We start from the raw sequence: 20,131 nt of genomic DNA, 5'->3' as shown, positions 1-20,131 counted from the left end.
ATCCCTCGCCTCATTGTACGCCCTCAGCAACAACAGCCTCAGCTCAGCACCAAACCTCTTGTAAAACTCTACGGGGAACCCGTCCTGCCCTGGGGCCTTCCCCACTTACATCACACCCATGTCGTCCATCACCTCCCTTGACCCAATCAGAGCCCCCACCCCTACACCCTCTCCCCCTCCATCTTTGGGGACTCCAACCCACCCAGGAACCGCCGCATCTCCTCGGTCGGGGGCTCCAACTCATACAGCCTTCAATAGAAGGCCTCAAATGGTCCATTCACTGCTCCGGATCTGTCACCGCCTTACCCATCTCGTCCCTCACCCTGCCAATCTCCCTCACCGCTGCCTGCTTCCTCAGCTGTTGGGCCAGCATCCTGCTCCTTTTCCCTGTACTCGTACACTGCCCCTCTGGCCCTTTGTAATTGCCCCACTGCCTTCCCTGTGGACACTAACCCAAAATCCATCAGGAGCCTCTGCCTCTCCCCTAACACCCCCTCCTCCAGTGCCACTGAGTACCTCTGATGCACCCCAGAATCTCCTCCAACAGCCTCTCCCTCCCCTCACACTCCACCCTCTCCCCATGAGCCCGGATCAAAATAAAATCCCCCCCCCCCCCAACAACCGCCTTAGTTGCCTCCCACAGCATGGCAGCTGTGACCTCCCCGTACCATTCAACTCCACCTACCCTGAATGGCAGTTTTCACTCGCTCACAACCCCCTCATCCGCCAGCAGCCCCACATCCAACCTCCACTGCGGCCATTTAGCCGACCGCTGCCCCACCCGCAAATTCACCCAGTGTGGCGCATGGTCGGAAACAACAATCGCCGGGTCCATCGAGTTGGCCAGCAATGTCTTGTCCATAATAAAAAAGTAGATCCTGAAATGCACCTGGTGTACACGAGAGACATACAATCAGCCGATGCGTGTCTGGGTCTGGAATCCTCCCTAACACCCGCTTCATAAAGTCCACATTGTCCCAATTCGGGGCATAAACAATCACCAGGCCGACTGGCATCTCCTCCAACTACCTACTGACCATCACATAGCTACCTACCCCCCTCCCCCCCCCCCCCTCGGATCAGCCACCTCAAAAGCCGCTCTCTTATTAACCAACCATCGCCATCCCCTTTGTCTTCATGTTTAAACCCGAGAGGAACACCTGCCCCACCCATCCCTTCCTCAGCCACTTCTGATCCCTCAACTTCAGGTGCATCTCCTGCAAGAACGCCACATCCGCCTTCGGGCTCCTCAGAAGCGCAAAAACACGTGAACGTTTAACCGGCCCAATCAACTCTTGCACATTACACGTGACCAGTCTTGGAGGGGGGGCGGCGGCGCTCCCCACCCCCCTCCACTAGTGGTCAGACATATCCCTTTTTAAGCCAGCTCCCGGCCCACATCACGTGCTCCCTCCAGGCCATCCCTGAGACTTCTCATATTTTCAACAGAAGTTATCAGGTACCAGTTAACAGTTACTCACTGGGTGTTCTTCACAGAGATAGGCAACGTTTGTCTGTGATGTTTCAATTCCTGTTTCTGCGGTAACAAGGTAATACAGCAGGGCTTCATTCCTGGGCAGATGAGATTATAATTTAGAAAAACAAAACATTGCATCGATAGTAACCATCGATAGTAACTATCTGATCTACTTGAAATCAGACACTAAATGTAGAAATTCAAAATACTTTCAATGTGAACAAGTATGCAAATTCATCAACTGACTTTCTTCATTTGCAACAATGCACCGGGCAAAACGAGACGTGAGAAGTATGCCGTATAGTTTTGAGAAAATATTGGCACAAATCTGCCTGTTTCCTGATTCAGTTTAAAAATTCAATGACAAAATAAAGCGTGGGTGTGAAAATGTGACACAAAAAAGATTGAAAATCCATTAGATATAGTATGATCAGTCATTCACTTTTATCTTCATACAATCTATTAACAGTTGAGTAGGCAAAGTTACCAAATTTTAGAGTTTTATTGTGGGTGGCAATACAGTCATTACAAACGTGTAGATAACATGGGGCATCCAAAGAAACAAATTAAATCTTTAATTCTTGGTTCTCAGTTTCTGTAGTGTCAGCAATTATGAATGTAATGCAATACTGTTTCAATTTTTAAGTTTATTTCGGCAATCTCTATCTCCAATATATAAATTTTTGTAAATAGTGTATCTAAATAGTCTTGCACATGGCCTGTAAGTGTCAATTTCTTTATGTCACACTGTTGACAACTGCCTTGTTGTCACAAAACAGCATATTCTCTGAATTATTGAATTACACTTACTTCCTAAATTAGACATAAAAAAAGGGGACAAAATTGAATTGCAATTCTGGAACAGTGCAATGTTTGTGATCACTGGGATCGAAGGACACAAGTCTTAATCTTACCAGGATTTCTGAAGATAGGCATGCATAGCTTTTCGCATGATGTAACCCAAAAACCCATTTTGTTCAGCAACAAATTTGGCCCAACTGTCAAGGGAAAAGAGAAAAAAAAGTGACTTTTGGATATGTTAACGTTGACAATTGCAGATTGCCAAGAGGGAATATGAAATAAACATCTTACAGGACAGCCTTTCTGGGGTTGTGTGGAATAGATTCAAAGTTTCCTGTACTCCAATAAAAGGAGCACCGAATTACGCTTTCAAAGTGTCCTCCAGATCCAGCTTTATAGTAATATTGAAATGCTTCAGTCTAGAACACAAGAACATAAAATAAATGTAATTTTGATAAACATAATTCACATTGAACAATTTGATTAGATGGTGGCAGGGACTTTCCTTGGAGCCCTGTAATATTGCCAGGATTCCAACAGAAACCCATTGGATGTGCAAGAACAGGGCTTGAATGACAATTCTAGATAAGTTAAGGCAGTGGAAAGAGAGAAGCTCTGAGGAAATTCCTGTACAAGGTCCGTACTGTGAAAAGATGTTCTCACATAATTCTCTGCACAAGTAAACCAAAGGCATGAAAAAAGTAACCAGTTTCAAATGATTATATTTTAGCGCACTAAAGTACTAGATAACTCCCATGTTGTAGAATACACACACTTGCATCTATATAATGCCTTTCAACACAGCTTCGGAGTTTCTGCAAACAAAACTTGACTCAGCCACCTGAAGAGATATTGGGACAGGTGACCAGAGGTTTAGTTACAGGGGTAGGTCTTAAAGAACATGTTAACAGGTGGGTGGTGGGGAGAGGGGGAGTGAGAGAGGGAGGGAGCAGCATAGAGTGGTGAAGAGATTTAAAGGACAGATAGCTGAAAACAAAAGCACCACAATGGAGCCATTAAAAATCAGGGAGCGGAAGAGGTCAGAATTAGAAGAGCACAGAGAGCTCAGAATGTAGCAGGCCTGGGAAGGTTGCCAAGATCGGGAGGGGAAAAGTCACAGAGTGATTTGAGAACAAAGAGGGGGACTTTAAAAACAAAGGCGTGATTGAAACAGGAACCAATTTAAGTCAGTGAGGACAGAGCTGGTGGGTAAAGTTCGGATACGGGCAGCAGAGTTTTGGATAAGCTCAAATTTATATAGGGCTTAAGATGGGAGACAGTCAGGAGCGCACTGCAGTCAGCAGTACTGGTGATCAAGCAGATACGTATATAATCAAAAGCTGAACTTGACTTCAAATATAACGTAAATGGTTGAGAATGGTTGGAGTTAGCCTGACACCGTTGCAAGGGAGAGGAAAGGAGTCAACAGCTTGGAACAGATTTTAAGAAGGGGATTGAAGGCCATGGTTTCTGTCTTCCCAATATTTTGTTGGAGGCTGCTTCTGCTCATCCAGTACTGGATGTCAGAATGGCAGACAAATAGTCACAATTCTTTCTTAATTACAATCAAGATTCATATCTTACAGCTGGAGTTCTCAAACTGGGGTCCACATACTCCTGGGGATACAGGGAGACTTTCTAGGGGGTTTGTGAACTAAACTGCTCCTGCACAAGTTTCATGCAAAACATGTTGAAATAAAAATGTTTCTAACTGGAGAGTTGTAATCCAGCTGTAAGCATGGATCTACTGGTGCATGCTGAGAGTTTCCTGTTGTACTCAGAATTATTTGATAAAAGGGAACAAGGTACTTTCTGTAATGCAAGATATATTCATGATATCTCATAGATATCTAAAGACCTTCAAAGACATTGATAATCATCAAAAGGTTTTGGTGAATTAAGGAAGTGGCTCAAAAAGTGGTGCAGGGTATTAATGTGGCAAATGTGCAATTTTGTTCATAGACGTTTAATCATTCCATATCACTTAAGGGTCCACGATTTTGAAGCGGTCAGGTCAAATGACAAAGGGATATTAAACTTAAGCATGTTGCAAAACAATCATGAGGCAGATGCACAGCATGGCCCAGATCTCCCAGTTAATGTTGATGCTGCATGGATTGCTGCTGCCTGTCAAAATTTCTGCAACCTGATCGTACTGCACACTTTCAATGGATCAGCATGATCAACAAACGCATGGGAAGACTGATGACGAGAGGACATTCCCTGTTCTTACATTATTAATAGTTGCCATATTCAGCTAGTTTGTGAATGTCCCAAGTCTTTTCGTGGATGAGCTGTGGTTGAGTGTGTGAATTGGGCGTGGCTCGATGGTTGAGTATGTGGGTGTATGGGTGAGAAATTAGGTGGGTGAGTAGGTGTGTCAGTGGGTGGCTGAGTATGTGAGTGGGTGGGCGAGTGCGAGGGGTGAGCGAGTGCGTGGGTAGGTGGGTAACTGGATTGTGAGTGTGAGTTGGTGACTAACTAGATGGGTGTGTGAGTGAATAGGTGGGTGAGTAGGTGTGTCAGTGGGTGGATGAGTGCGTGTGTATGTGTGGCCGAGTGTGTGGGTAGGCAGGTGAGTGTGTAAATTGAAAAATGAAAATGATATGAAAATCGCTTATTGACACAAGTAGGTTTCAAATGAAGTTACTGTGAAAAGCCCCTAGTCGCCACATTAAGGCGCCTGTTCGGGGAGGCTGGTAGGGGAATCGAACCGTGCTGCTGGCCTGCTTGGTCTGCTTTAAAGCCAGCGATTTAGCCCTGTGCTAAACAGCCCCTGAATTGGTGAGTGACAGAATGGGTCAGTCCTTGAATGGGGAGTGACTGCGTGGGTGAGTGTGTGTGAATCAGAGCGAGGGCGTCCCACCAGAATCAGAGCGAGGGCGGTCCCACCAGAATCAGAGCGAGGGCGTCCCACCAGAATCAGAGCGAGGGCGTCCCGCCAGAATCAGAGCGAGGGCGGCGAGGGAGTCCCACCAGAATCAGAGCGAGGGAGTCCCACCAGAATCAGAGCGAGGGCGTCCCACCAGAATCAGAGCGAGGGAGTCCCACCAGAATCAGAGCGAGGACGTCCAACCAGAATCAGAGCGAGGGCGGCGAGGGCGTCCCACCAGAATCAGAGCGAGGGCGGCGAGGGCGTCCCACCAGAATCAGAGCGAGGGAGTCCCACCAGAATCAGAGCGAGGGACGTCCAACCAGAATCAGAGCGAGGGCGGCGAGGAAGTCCCACCAGAATCAGAGCGAGGGCGTCCCACCAGAATCAGAGCGAGGGCGTCCCACCAGAATCAGAGCGAGGGCGGCGAGGGAGTCCCACCAGAATCAGAGCGAGGGCGGCGAGGGCGTCCCACCAGAATCAGAGCGAGGGCGTCCCACCAGAATCAGAGCGAGGGCGGCGAGTGCGTCCCACCAGAATCAGAGCGAGGGCGTCCCACCAGAATCAGAGCGAGGGCGGCGAGGGCGTCCCACCAGAATCAGAGCGAGGGCGTCCCACCAGAATCAGAGCGAGGGCGGCGAGTGCGTCCCACCAGAATCAGAGCGAGGGCGTCCCACCAGAATCAGAGCGAGGGCGTCCCACCAGAATCAGAGCGAGGGCGTCCCACCAGAATCAGAGCGAGGGCGGCGAGGGCGTCCCATCAGTATCAGAGCGAGGGCGTCCCACCAGAATCAGAGCGAGGGCGTCCCACCAGAATCAGAGCGAGGGCGGCGAGGGCGGCGAGTGCGTCCCACCAGAATCAGAGCGAGGGCGGCGAGGGCGTCCCACCAGAATCAGAGCGAGGGCGGCGAGGGCGTCCCACCAGAATCAGAGCGAGGGCGGCGAGGGCGTCCCACCAGAATCAGAGCGAGGGCGGCGAGGGCGTCCCACCAGAATCAGAGCGAGTGCGTCCCACCAGAATCAGAGCGAGTGCGTCCCACCAGAATCAGAGCGAGGGCGTCCCACCAGAATCAGAGCGAGGGCGGCGAGGGAGTCCCACCAGAATCAGAGCGAGTGCGTCCCACCAGAATCAGAGCGAGGGCGTCCCACCAGAATCAGAGCGAGGGCGTCCCACCAGAATCAGAGCGAGGGCGTCCCACCAGAATCAGAGCGAGGGCGTCCCACCAGAATCAGAGCGAGGGCGGCGAGGGCGTCCCACCAGAATCAGAGCGAGGGCGTCCCACCAGAATCAGAGCGAGGGCGGCGAGTGCGTCCCACCAGAATCAGAGCGAGGGCGTCCCACCAGAATCAGAGCGAGGGCGGCGAGTGCGTCCCACCAGAATCAGAGCGAGGGCGTCCCACCAGAATCAGAGCGAGGGCGTCCCACCAGAATCAGAGCGAGGGCGGCGAGGGCGTCCCACCAGAATCAGAGCGAGGGCGGCGAGGGCGTCCCACCAGAATCAGAGCGAGGGAGTCCCACCAGAATCAGAGCGAGGGCGTCCCACCAGAATCAGGGCGAGGGCGGCGAGGACGTCCCACCAGAATCAGAGCGAGGGAGTCCCACCAGAATCAGAGCGAGGGCGTCCCACCAGAATCAGAGCGAGGGCGTCCCACCAGAATCAGAGCGAGGGAGTCCCACCAGAATCAGAGCGAGGGCGGCGAGGGCGTCCCACCAGAATCAGAGCGAGGGCGGCGAGGGCGTCCCACCAGCATCAGAGCGAGGGAGTCCCACCAGAATCAGAGCGAGGGCGGCGAGGGCGTCCCACCAGAATCAGAGCGAGGGCGGCGAGGGCGTCCCACCAGAATCAGAGCGAGGGCGGCGAGGGCGTCCCACCAGCATCAGAGCGAGGGCGGCGAGAGCGTCCCACCAGCATCAGAGCGAGGGCGTCCCACCAGAATCAGAGCGAGGGCGTCCCACCAGAATCAGAGCGAGGGCGTCCCACCAGAATCAGAGCGAGGGCGGCGAGGGAGTCCCACCAGAATCAGAGCGAGGGCGTCCCACCAGAATCAGAGCGAGGGCGTCCCACCAGAATCAGAGCGAGGGCGTCCCACCAGAATCAGAGCGAGGACGTCCCACCAGAATCAGAGCGAGGGCGGCAAGGGAGTCCCACCAGAATCAGAGCGAGGGCGTCCCACCAGAATCAGAGCGAGGGCGGCAAGGGAGTCCCACCAGAATCAGAGCGAGGGCGTCCCACCAGAATCAGAGCGAGGGCGTCACACCAGAATCAGAGCGAGGGCGTCCCACCAGAATCAGAGCGAGGGCGGCAAGGGAGTCCCACCAGAATCAGAGCGAGGGCGGCAAGGGAGTCCCACCAGAATCAGAGCGGGCTGCGGCCAGTAAATCCCGGGAGAGGCGTCCCCTGAATCCCCGAATGCCGTAACGCCTTGCGAGATCTGGTTAGACAATGGAGGGGTGGGAGGCAGGCTTGCACGGTTAATTGAAACCCACTCAGCTGTACTGACGCTAGATCTAACCGGCCCGGCCTTCCGGAGTCCCCGGCCAGCCACAGGCTAGTATTGGTCCACACAAATGTGGAACAGGCTGAATGGCACCTCGGGGGGGAGAGGGGGAGGGGTCTCACAAGCCATTGGAGGTCCTTGGCCATCTGGGACAGGACAGAGTGACATCCTGGCACTCTCCGGCATTTAGGCACCTTAGCGCTGCCAGGTTACAACTTTTCAGGAGTACTGCCAGGGTGCCAGATGCGAGTGCCAGGGGCCTAGGGGCCACTGCCAATGGTCAGCACCTGAGTGGGGCCATGCCCATGAAAGGAGGGATGAGGAGGGGGGGTGAAGGTCGGGTATGAAGATGACCCTGGAGATTTGGGGGGAGGGTGAACGGTGGAGGTCCTGAAAGGGGGCGGGGACTGTAAAGGGGCATGTGGAGGCCTGAGAAGTGGAGGGGGGGCCCTCAGCGACCTCATAGTGGTGTGTCCTCACTTGGGGCAGGATGTGGGGTAATGCCCATATATGTCGGGAGTGACATTGCCTGTGGCTGGGGGGATATGCGGGACCCTCAAGCTCACTCACAGGTCGGGCCACCCTTTCAGAATGGTGCCCAATCTCTGAGGAGCCATTCTGGCCAGCAGGATCAGCTCCCCAGTGATGAAAAAAATTGGAGAGAAACTTCCCAGGGCCCCAAAAAAATGACTAAGAACCGGATTTATCGACCACCCCACCTAGTGTTTTGGGGCAGTGGAGGCGGCCCACCACCGAGATCTACCAGCTCCACCCTTGTAACGGGGAACCTGTCTGCCGGCGTGAATAGCCACTAAATCCCACCCTAAGTGTGGTTAGAGAGTGGTGGGGAACTTGCCGACAAGAGCCGGGGAGAAACTCCCAGCCAAACTCACCTGAAATGACACTTGGGGCTTAAGTGTCATTTTGGGGAGGTTTCACAAGGTGATTCTCGCTGGCTGTTTGGTCGCGATCCCAGATTGGTATTCACCCAACCTTTTTTTGAGCTTGGGAGATTCTCACTGAATCAAAATACACCAAAATTCACTGGCCTCTGGGGCGGTTCCGGCAGATTGGAAAACAGCAAATGTGACGCCACTGTTTCAGAAAGGAGGTAGACAAAACGCCGGTAACTATAGGCTGGTTAGCTTAACTTCTCTAATGGGGAAAATGCTTGACTCTATCATCCAGGAAAAAATAGTGAGACAACTGGATAGAAATTTTCCCATTGGGCAGGCGCAGCATGGGTTCATGAAAGGCAGGTCAGGTTTAACTAATTTATTGGAATTCTTTGAGAACATTAAGAGCGCAGTGGATGATGGGGAACCGGTGCATGTGGTATATCTGGATTTCCAGAAGGCATTTGACAAGGTGCCACAAAAAGGTGCACGGTGTTACGGGTGATGTATTAGCATGGATAGAGGATTGGTTAACTAACAGAAAGCAAAGAGTGGAGTTAAATGTGTGTTTATCTGGTTGGCGATCAGTGGCTAGTGGTGTGCCTCAGGGATCAGTGTTGGGACCGCAATTGTTTACAATTTACATAGATGATTTGGAGTTGGAGACCAAGTGTAATGTGTCAAAGTTCGCAGATGACACTAAAATGAGTGGTAGAGTAAAGTGTACAGAGGACTCTGAGGCCGGATTCTCCGAAATCCAGGCCAAGTGTTGACGCCGGCATCAAAACCGGTGCGAGCGACGCCGGCGTGAACGGGCCTCCAGGCCCAGTTATTCACCCCTTCCCAGGGGGCTAGAACAGTGCCAGTGTGCTGTACGCTGCTCCAGTGCCGAAAGCCAGCCACCGCGGGTCCACGCATACGAGCTACGGGCGGCACGTGTCCGCACATGTGCGCACCATGGCAGGCATGGGTCCGCACGCGCGCGCCACAGACGGCGCATGTCCGCACATGCGGGCGCCATGGCCAGCGTGGGCCCGCGCATGCATGCCACAGACAGCGCGTGTCCGCACATGCGCACGCCACGGCTGGTGGGGGTTCGAGCATGTGTGCCACAGCCATCTCCGTGCCGGCCCGTGAGCAACATGGTGGAGCCCTACAGGGGCCCGGCGTGGAGGAACATAGGACCACCCCGAATGAGCCCGCCCGCCGATCGGTTGCCCCGATCGCGGGCCTGACCACCGTGGGGGCCCCCTCTGGAGTCGGCTCCCCTCGCCCCCCCACCAGGACGGTCCCCGCAGCTAGAATGCCACGGTCCCGCCGGGTAGGACCATCCGTAAACGACGCCGGCGGGCACTCAGCCCGTCGAACGCCGGGGGAGGGGGGGGGGCTGCTTTAAACAGCCCCCAACCGGCTCCCCGACGACCGCATCGGCGTGATTGGCACTGATTCTCCAGTGACCAGAGAATCGGCGGCCTGGCATGGCGCGATTCACACGCACCCTCGCCGATTCTCCGACCTGGCGCGGGATCAGAGAATCCCGGCCTGAATGTCTGCAAAGGGATACAGATTAGTTTAAGTGAGTGGGCAAGGGTCTGGTAGATGGAGTACAATGTTGGTAAATGTGACGTCATCCATTTTGGTAGGAACAACAGCAAAATGGACTCTTATTTAAATGGTAAAAAATTGCAGCATGCTGCCATGCAGATGGACCTGGGTGTCCTTGTGCATGAATCAGAAAAAGTTGGTTTGCAGATGTAGCAAGCAGTTAAGAGGCAAATGGAATTTTGTCCTTCATTGCTGGAGGGATGGAGTTTAAAAACAGGGAGGTTATGTTGAAGCTGTGTAGGGTGCTGGTGAGGCCACACCTGGAGTACTGTGTACACTTTTGAAAAAGGATGTACTGGCACTGGAGGGGCTGCAGGGGAGATTCACAAGGTTGATTCCAAAGTTGAGAGGATTAGCTTATGAGGAGGAACCGAGTAGACTGGGACTATACTGATTGGAATTTAGAATAATGAAGGGGGATCTTATAGAAACATATAAAATTATGATGAGAATAAATAAGGTTGTTTCCACTGGCGGGTGAAACTAGAACTAGCGAGTTTAGCCTCAAAATAAGGGGGAGCAGATTTAGGACTGAGTTGAGGAGGGACTTCTTCACCCAAAGGGTTGTGAATCTATGGAATTCCCTGTCTAGTGAAGCAGTTGAGGCTACCTCGTTAAATATTTTTAAGGAAAAGATAGATTTTTGAATAGTAAAGGGATTAAGGGTTATGGTGAGTGGGCGGGTAAGTGGGGCTGAGTCCACAATAAGATCAGCCATGATCTTATTGAATGGCGGAGCAGGCTCGAGGGGCCAGATAGCCTACTCCTGCTCCTAGTTCTTATGTTCTTATACGCACTTGGAATTTTTTCTGCAGCAGGGAACTAAAGTCGGCGGCAAGATCAGCTCCTAAGAGATCAGATGCCATTTTGAAAGGGAGCCAGATCTCAAAGTGAGGTTGAGGATCCCCCCACATCCCAACCCAAAGATTTCATAACTCCCCGGAAACATGGGCAACACCCTCGACCCCGGAGGGGCAACCTCCGCCTCCGCCCCCCCCCCCCCCCCCCCCCCCCCCCCCCCCCCCCCACCACTAAATGTCACGTGCCTCCTACCACCCACATCATCCAGGCAGGACAGTGACCCGGCCCCACCCCATTCATCCTCATTGGCATTGGGGCATCAGCCCACCCCGCAAATGAGCATAACCCACTATGGGGTCACCGAGTGTCAACATCTATAAAACCACATCCCCACCTGAGGCCACACCCCTTTCCAGTCCACTTCATGCGCTCGATTCAGCCTCCCCCCCATTCATCCCCACACCTCATTCCTGCCTTCAGCCCTCACCTAGGCCCCCCCTTTCATGGGTATGGTCCCATCAAGCCTCACCCCTTGGCGGTGCCTCTTGGCACCCTGGCACTGCTATTTGGCACTTGGGCAGTGCAAACCTGGCACTCAGGCACTAGCCCTGACAGTGCCAACCTGACACCCTGGCATTGCCAACCTGGAACAGCTGAGGTCCCAGGTTGGCAGCGCCCTGCCAAGTCACTGACCACCCCAGGGGCTCCAGTGGCTCCGAGCCACCACAGTAGGGTCATCCCGGCTAGTTTCTGTTTTGGAGATAAGTATTAATTTGCGCCAGCCTCCGGCTTCACTGGTGGGGCCGGTGAATAGCCGGAGCCGGGAGATTCCAGCCTCGAACAGACTGCGCATATTTAAATGAGTTAAATAACACATTTAAATATGCTGATCTGGATCACACCCAGAAAGGGCGTGATCCAGATTAGTTAAGGTGTAGCGGGCTGGGTGCATTGCGCTCGGCTCTGTGCCCAGTGTGCAAGCCCGGTTTTGGCCTCTCCTGCTATTCACTGGGAATAGCAGGATTGGCGCCGGACACAAAGTGGTGGGGAAATCGTGCCCAGCAATGATATGTATGATTTTACTATTGGTAGAATTTCAGGCATAACTTTATTAAATGGTGCGGCAGTGTTGTGGGGCCCTATGACCCACTCCTGGTCCCATTTTCGCGTACTGTTATGCCAGTTATACCACTTACATTGCTGAAGCTGTCATAAACTTCTCCATGGCACTTTTAAGAAAATGTGACCAAACACCTCAAGGTGCTTTGATTTTGAAACAATTGCATTATAACTAACATTATAAAAGGCATGTAGACACCAGCACTTTACTTGGTTAGAGTGCTATTTAGAGTCTGCCTTGCTCCAAATGAGTTTTAAACTGGAACTTCCAACTAGAATAGATATGGAGAGTTGGTAACGGGGCAAAGATTTAAGATAATTGACTAGAAATTCAGGGGACAAATGAGGATCTTATAAAAACTGCAGCAAGTTGTTATGATGTGGAACCCATTGCCTGAAAAGATGATGGGGGAAAAACACAAATAACAACATTTAAAAAGAAATTGGATATACATTGGCAAAGGAATAACTTGCAGGGCTATGGAGAACGAGCAAGAGAGTGAGTGGGATAACAGAATAGCTCCTTCAAAGAGGCTACCGAGGCATAATGCGCCAGATAGTTCTGTGATTTCATACAGGAGAAGGTCCTGTGGAATAGGCAAAATCAGGGTGAATACGTTGTGCCCTTTTCATAAAGAAACGAGTAGGAATGCAAGATTTAATAAAACCTCAAAACTACATTTGTTTTTCCTGATGAACAAAATATTAGTGTACAGAATTTGCAGGCATTTACCTCATTTTTTACAGGTTTGCCTGGGTACAGTCCAGCTGCATACATCACTCCAAGATTATGGGACGCATCCAGATTTCCCATTTGCATTGCTTTTTCCCAGTATTCCACAGCTTTCACAAAGTCCTTCTCAAAGGTTTCATAATACCATCCCAAACCATTCAGTGCTTCATGCGATCCCTGTATCAATAATAAATTAACGTAAGCCTTATAATTAGCTAATTATACCTGTTTAAAGGTTTTCTGGATAGAAACAGTCAGCTTGAAATACAGCCCTTTACTCTTCAGAACACGGCTTCAAATAAAATAAATGAGATAAAAGACTTCTTTTCTATGTCCAGGGTAGATCTAAAATTGAATTAATCCAGCTAATCCTGGAGTATATCAATTGTATTAATGGTCCAAAAGATCTTCAGCTACATCATCATTGATCTTTCCTCCATTGTAGTGGGGATGTTCACTGATGACTGCCCAATGTTCAGCACCATTCGCGACCCCTCAGATACTGAAGCAGTCCGTGCCATATGCAGGAAGATCTGGACAACACTCAGACCAGGGCTGCTAAGTGGCAAGTAACTTTAGCCCCACGCAAGTGCCAGGCAATGACCATTTCCAACAAGTGAGAATCTAACCATCGCCCTTGACGTTCAATGACATTACCATCACTGAATTGACCACCATCAACATCCTGGAGGTTACCATTGACCAGAAACGGAACTGGCCCAGACAAATAAATCCTGTCGCTACAAGAGCAGGTGAGAGGCGGAGAATTCTACAGAGAGCAACTCACCTCCTGACTCCCAAAGCCTGCCCATGATCTACTAGGCACAAGTCAGGAACAAGTCAGGCAGCAGGGTAGCATGGTGGTTAGCATAAATGCTTCACAGCTCCAGGGTCCCAGGTTCGATTCCCGGCTGGGTCACTGTCTGTGTGGAGTCTGCACGTCCTCCCTGTGTGTGCGTGGGTTTCCTCCGGGTGCTCCGGTTTCCTCCCACAGTCCAAAGATGTGCGGGTTAGGTGGATTGGCCATGCTAAATTGCCCGTAGTGTCCTAATAAAAGTAAGGTTAAGGGGGGGGGGGGTTGTTGGGTTACGGGTATAGGGTGGATACGTGGGTTTGAGTAGGGTGATCATGGCTCGGCACAACATTGAGGGCCGAAGGGCCTGTTCTGTGCTGTACTGTTCTATGTTCTATGTAAGCTTTTCAGGAACATAATGAAACACTTGCCTGGATGGGTGCACCTCCAACAACACTCAAGAAACTAGGCACCATCCTGGACAAAGTAGCCACTTGATTAGCAACCCACCACCATACAAAATTACTCCCAGCATGTCACCAATGCACAGTTGCAGCAGTGTGTACCATCTACAAAGTGCACTAGAACAATTTACCAAGGTTCCTTTGACCTCTACCACCTAGGAGAAAGGCAGCAGACAATAAGACATAGGAGCAGAATTAGGTCACTCGGCCCATCGAATTTGCTCCGCCATTCAATCGTGGCTGATATTTTCTCATATCCATTCTCCTGCCTTCTACCCATATTCTTATTTTAACCCCTGATCCCCTTATTAATCAAGGACCTATCTATCTCTGCTTAAAGACACTCAGTGATTTGGCCTCCACAGCCTTCAGTGGCAAAGAATGCCACAGATTCACCACCCTCTGGCTGAAGTAATTCCTCCTCATGTCTGTTTAAAGGATCGTCCCTTTAGTCTGAGATGGTGTCCTCTGGTTCTAGTTTTTCCTACAAGTGGAAACATCCTCTCCACGTCCACTCTATCCAGGCCTCGCAGTATCCTGTAAGTTTCAATAAGATCCCCTCTCATTCTTCTAAACTTCAATGAGTACAGACCCAGAGTCCTCAAAAGTTCCATATACGACAAGTTCTTCATTCCAGGGATCATTCTTGTGAACCTCCTCTGGACCCTTTCCAAGGCCAGCACATCCTTCCTTAGATACAGGGCCCAAAACTGCTCACAATACTCCAAATGGGGTCTGACCAGAGCCCTATACACCCTCAGAAGTACATCCCTGCTCTTGTATTCTAGCCCTCTTGACATGAATGCTAACATTGCATTTGCCTTCTTAACTGCCGCCTGAACCTGCACATTAACCTTAAGAGAATCGTGAACAAGGACACCCAAGTCCCTTTGTGCTTCTGATTTCATAAGCATTTCTTCATTTAGAAAACAGTCTATGCCTACATTCCTCCCTCCAAAGTGCATAACCTCACACTTTTCCACTTTGTATTTCATTTGCCACTTCACTGCCCACCTAGCTTGTCCAAATCCTTCTGCAGCCACCTTGCTTCCTCAATACTACCTGTCCCTCTGCAGATCTTTGTGTCATCTGCAAACTTAGCAACAGTTTCTTAGAACCTTCAGTTCGTTCTACCAGATCATTAATGTTTATTGTGAAATGTTGTGGTCCCAGCACAGACCCCTGAGGCACACCACTAGTCACCGGCTGCCATCCTGGAAAATACCCTTTTATCCCCACTTTCTGTCTTCTGCCAGTCAGCCAATCCTCTATCTATGCCAGGATCTTACCCGTAACACCTTGGGCTCTAAATTATTTAAGTTTCCGATGTAGCAACTTGTCAAAGGCCTTCTAGAAATCTAAATAAATCACGTCCACTGGTTCTCCTTTGTCTAACTTCCTTGTTACCTGCTTAAAGAACTCCAACAGATTTGTCAGACATGACCTTCGCTTGACAAAGCCGTGCTGACTCAGTCCTATTTTACCATGAACTTCCAAGTACTTTGGATCTCATCTTTAATAACAGACTCTAAAATCTTACCAATGATCCAAGTCAGGCTAATCGGCCTATAATTTCTCATCTTCTGCCTCCCGCCCTTCTTAAACAGTGGTGTTACATTAGCCACTTTCAGTCCTCTGGGACCCTTCCTGCCTCCAGTGATTCCTGAAAGATCATCACTAATGCCTCCACAATCTCCTCAGCTATCTCTTAGGACCCTGGGGTGTAAGCCCATCCGGTCCTGGTGACTTATCTACCTTCAGACCTTTCATTTCCACCCGAACCTTCTCCTTAGTGATGGTCACTGCACTCACCTCTGACTCCTGATTCTTCTGGAGCTCTGGCGTCCCACTGGTGTCTTCCACCGTGAAGACTGATGCAAAGTAACGATTCAGTTTGTCTGCCATTTCTTTGTTTCCTATTATTACTTCTCCATCTGCATTTTCTAGTGGTCCAATGTCTATTTTTGCCTCTCTCTTACCTTTTAAATATTGAAAGAAACTCTTCCTATCTTCTTTTATATTACTAGCTAACTTGCACTCATATTTCATCTTCTCTCCCCTTATTGCTTTTTTAGTTGTCCTCTGCTCGTTTTTAAATGATTCCCAATCCTCTGGCTTCCCATTAAATCTTGACGCTTTGTATGCTTTTTCATTAGCTTTTATGCTGTCCTTGATTTCCCTCGTCAACCATGGATGCCTTGTCCTGCCCTTAACATGTTTCCTCCTCCTTGAGATGAATTTCTGCTGTGCCTCCCAAATAATGCCTGCCTTTGCTGTTCCACTGTCTTCCCTGCTAGGCTCCTTTTCCAATCAACTCTAGCCAGCTCTTCCCTCATGTCTTTGTAGTTACCCTTATTTAATCGTAGTATCATTACATCTGACTCCAGCTTCTCCCTCTCAAACTGCAGGGTAAATTCCATCATATTGTGGTCACTACTCCCTAAGGGTTTCTTCAACTTAAGATCCCTAATCAAGTCTGCCTCATTACATATCACCAAATCCAGAACTGTCTGTTCCCTCGTGGGTTCTACCACAAGCTGCTCCAAAAAACCATCTCTTAAACATTCCAAAAATTCCTTTTCTTGGGATCCACTACCAACCTGATTTTCCCAGTCCATGTGCGTATTGAAGTCGCCCATGATTATTGTGATATTGCCTTTTTTACATGCTTTCTCTATCTCCTGATGTATTTTCTGCCCCACATCCTGACTACTGCAGGGGGCCTGTACATAACTCCCATCAGGGTCTTTTTACCTTTGCGATTCCTCAACTCTACCCACACAGATTCTATGCCTTCTGATTCTATATCGCCCCTTGCTATCACTTTAACTTTATTCCTTACTAACAATGCAACCCCGCCCTCTTTTCCCATCTGCCTGTCCTTTCTATAGGACACATAGCCAAGTATATTTCTATCCCAGCCCTGATCCCTTTGCAGCCTTATCTCTGTGAGCCCATAACATCATACCGGCCGATTTCAATGTGCGCAACAAGCTCATTTACCTTGTTCCGTATACTGTGCGCATTAAGGTACAACACCCTCAGTCCTGCATTAACCACCTCACATGGGAACACCACACCTGCAAGTTCCCCTCCAAGTGACACACCATCCTGACTTGGGAATATATTGCCAATCCTTCATTGTCGCTGGGTCAAGCTCCTGGAATTCCCTCCCTAACAGCACCATGGGTGTACCTACACCACTTAGGACTACAGTTGTTCAACAAGGTGGACCACCACCGCCTTCCCAAGGGCAATTAAACATGGACAATAAATGTTAGACTAGCCTGCAGTGCTCTCATCCTGTAAAACAAATAGCTCAGCAATAATTTGGAACCCTCACTCAGACATAGCATAAGGGGAGACTGGATCAAATATGAACAATGACACAGCTCTGGGGAGAATCTGGAACTCGTATGGAGTGGTTGAAGCAAACAGCCTTGACCCATGAGCCTAAATGAGGGAGGAGGGAAAAGAAGAATATGGGGGCAGGATTATTAGAGTTGGGAGATACTTCTATGATGTATAAATACTAGGAAAACTAGTTGGAATGAATCGGCTGATTCTATGTTCTTGATTTTATGCAATTCAATGCAATACCCATCGTTTTTCAACATTGGAGATTATTGCTGAAAAAAGACACATGTTGAAGCTTTTCATCTTGAATTTATCAGGACAATTCTCAAGAATACCAACCTAAGGGGAAAACAACAATTTATACTCTATGAGAAGAGAATGCTGGTTGGTTGGCAAGTGGACTCTGATTGGTAGAGGAGTTGCCATGGAAAATGCACCAGTTGATGGTGGCTAACAGATAACTGCCAAGCATTGTTTGAAATTTAAACTAAGCAACTTGACCCTAATTCGTCAAGTAACTGCCCTGGGGAATATATCAGCAAATGGCTATCACTTGTCCTGTTTAGCTGAAACAGGCGCCATTAGGATGGACAATAAATGCTCGTCTAACCAGCAATGCTCTCATACTGATTTTAAAACATAGCTCAGCACTAATTTTGAACTCAGCTAAACTTCCTCTCTTTGTTCAGCAATACTCAAATTCTGTACTCCCGATCGACTATTTTGGATTATATTGCACTCTTTCAGCGGAAGACTGGGGATGTACGATGAATGCTAGGATTGTTAAATACTGCAGGATTCTCAAGTATTCCAATGTAAAATTCAAAAGATAAACAAAACGGTTAAACAACGCATGTTTGCATTGTGCAAAGATCTTACCTTGGAAGCTGCTTCATGGATCAGTTTTAAACCTAATTCAGTATTTTTTTCCACTCCACGGCCCTAAAAGTAATTTCAATTCAACAGAGTTAATATATCATTTAAAGGATGAACTCAGTGTTATGAAATCAAAAAATGCTGGAAATATTCAGAAGGTCAGGCAGCTCCTGTGGAGGGAAAAACAGAGTTTCAGATATGTGACCTTTCACCAGGTCGCAGTCTGCCTCAACTTTGAAAGAAAAACAGTTGAAATAATTTATCGTAGCAATGAAATCCAAAGTGCCGAGAAGATATGTACAGTCGTCAAAATTTATAACACCTACCTTGAAAAGAAAAAGTCCATACTCATACAGCGCTAGTGGGTCTCCTGTTTCTTCTGCGCTTCTCGAATACCATTCCATAGCAGCGTTCACATCTCGTGTGACACCATGTTGTCCCCAATAAAGCATTCTTGCAAGTTTTTGCTGCAAGTGTTAATAAACTTTTTAGGTTTGGCTAGAATAGAATTACTAAATCAGAATAAACCTTCAATTACTTTAAATGTTATGAAAATATGATTACATTTTTTCCCACTAGTATTTAATGAATTAAACGACAGTGGCCCAAATCAGAGTCAGAACCATTGCACCGACACTGATCAGAGTGAAAGCTACCTGGATATGATTTTAAAAGGCCAGCCTTCAAATCCACAATGCGTAAGAACTCGCTCAGCACAGGAATCCTCAGTGAAAGCAGCAGAGAGAATCAGCACAGAAGGCATCTTGGGAACACTGGGGTCAGAGAAAAGCAGCCAGGCATCCAACAGGTGGAGTAGTCAGGGGGAGGGGTTGAGGGGGAGAAAGGCAGGATCAGTTTGAGTGACTGGGGGAGGGGGGGGGGGGGGGTCAGTTGTATAGTTAAAACATGAAATTTTCTGAGAAATTCCCACAAAATGAGCACGTCGGCACCTGTGAGGTTCGACTTGCATCTTGGGTCATACGTCAGGTCTTCCAATGTTCCAGAGGCCAGAAGACCTGGCCCAATATTTTTGCTGTATTTGAGCATCACTGACACTCAGACTTGCTTCCTGTACTGAATTTATTCACAATATATTTCATTTTGGAAAGTATTTCATTATTTGAATTAATATCACACTCTTTATATTCATCATCAATAACTTGCATTCATGAAGCATGGTTAACATAGAAAAATAACCAGGGCAATTTAAAGAGATATAATCCAAAATACATGGACAAAAAATAATGGGGGGGGGGGGGTGGAATAGTAGAAGAGATAATCAAAAGCCTAATCAAAGAAGGTAAATTTTGAGTGAGGACTTAAATAGTGGAGAGGAAGATGTGGTTTATGGAGGGAATTCTACAGTGTGGGGTCGAGGTGACTGAAACCATCATTGCCAATAATAGGGAAAATGAGGGAAGATGCTCGAGAACATGCTTGTCCACTACTTTCCTGCATGCACAACCTGGTCCCCAGAACCTCCATATCCAGACATACATTTAATTACAGTTAATTTGAAGAGTATGATCTGTGTGTGAAATTAGAGACCGAGGGCGCGACCTAACCGAATTGCAAGAGTACTGCGTCAAGCACGTTTAGTCGGGTGTTTCCCAGATTCACAGTGCCAAGGACGACCACGCTATTGAACACCCCGCCGAGGCTGAGCTTAGTCCTGCACTAAGGAGCTCCGCTCGCCAGAACTCCTCAGTGTAGGAAGAGGTCGGGGTGCCATTTTTAAATGGTGCCCCTGATTTCTCAACCCCCACAATGCAATCCTTAAGATGCCCTGATGCCCCAAGTCACTTACAAGCGGGTCGTTCGACCACCTGCCCGCACCC

At 49.0% G+C, this 20,131-nt stretch overlaps 1 protein-coding gene across 1 annotated transcript in view; it reads right to left on the bottom strand.

The window, feature by feature from the left end:
* The window catches only part of LOC119963007 (protein sel-1 homolog 3-like), a 129,954-nt gene that overhangs the window by 31,925 nt on the left and 77,898 nt on the right, over positions 1 to 20,131 (bottom strand). The window contains 6 exon segments of the mRNA XM_038791459.1: positions 1,482 to 1,572; positions 2,392 to 2,475; positions 2,570 to 2,697; positions 12,804 to 12,980; positions 18,297 to 18,359; positions 18,620 to 18,760. Of these exon segments, the coding sequence (XP_038647387.1) occupies positions 1,482 to 1,572; positions 2,392 to 2,475; positions 2,570 to 2,697; positions 12,804 to 12,980; positions 18,297 to 18,359; positions 18,620 to 18,760 (684 nt within the window).

Source organism: Scyliorhinus canicula, chromosome 3 (genome assembly GCF_902713615.1).
Source record: "Scyliorhinus canicula chromosome 3, sScyCan1.1, whole genome shotgun sequence".
Lineage (NCBI taxonomy): Eukaryota > Metazoa > Chordata > Chondrichthyes > Carcharhiniformes > Scyliorhinidae > Scyliorhinus > Scyliorhinus canicula.
Note: the sequence above shows the minus strand (reverse complement) of the source record. Positions and strands in the feature narration are given on the sequence as shown.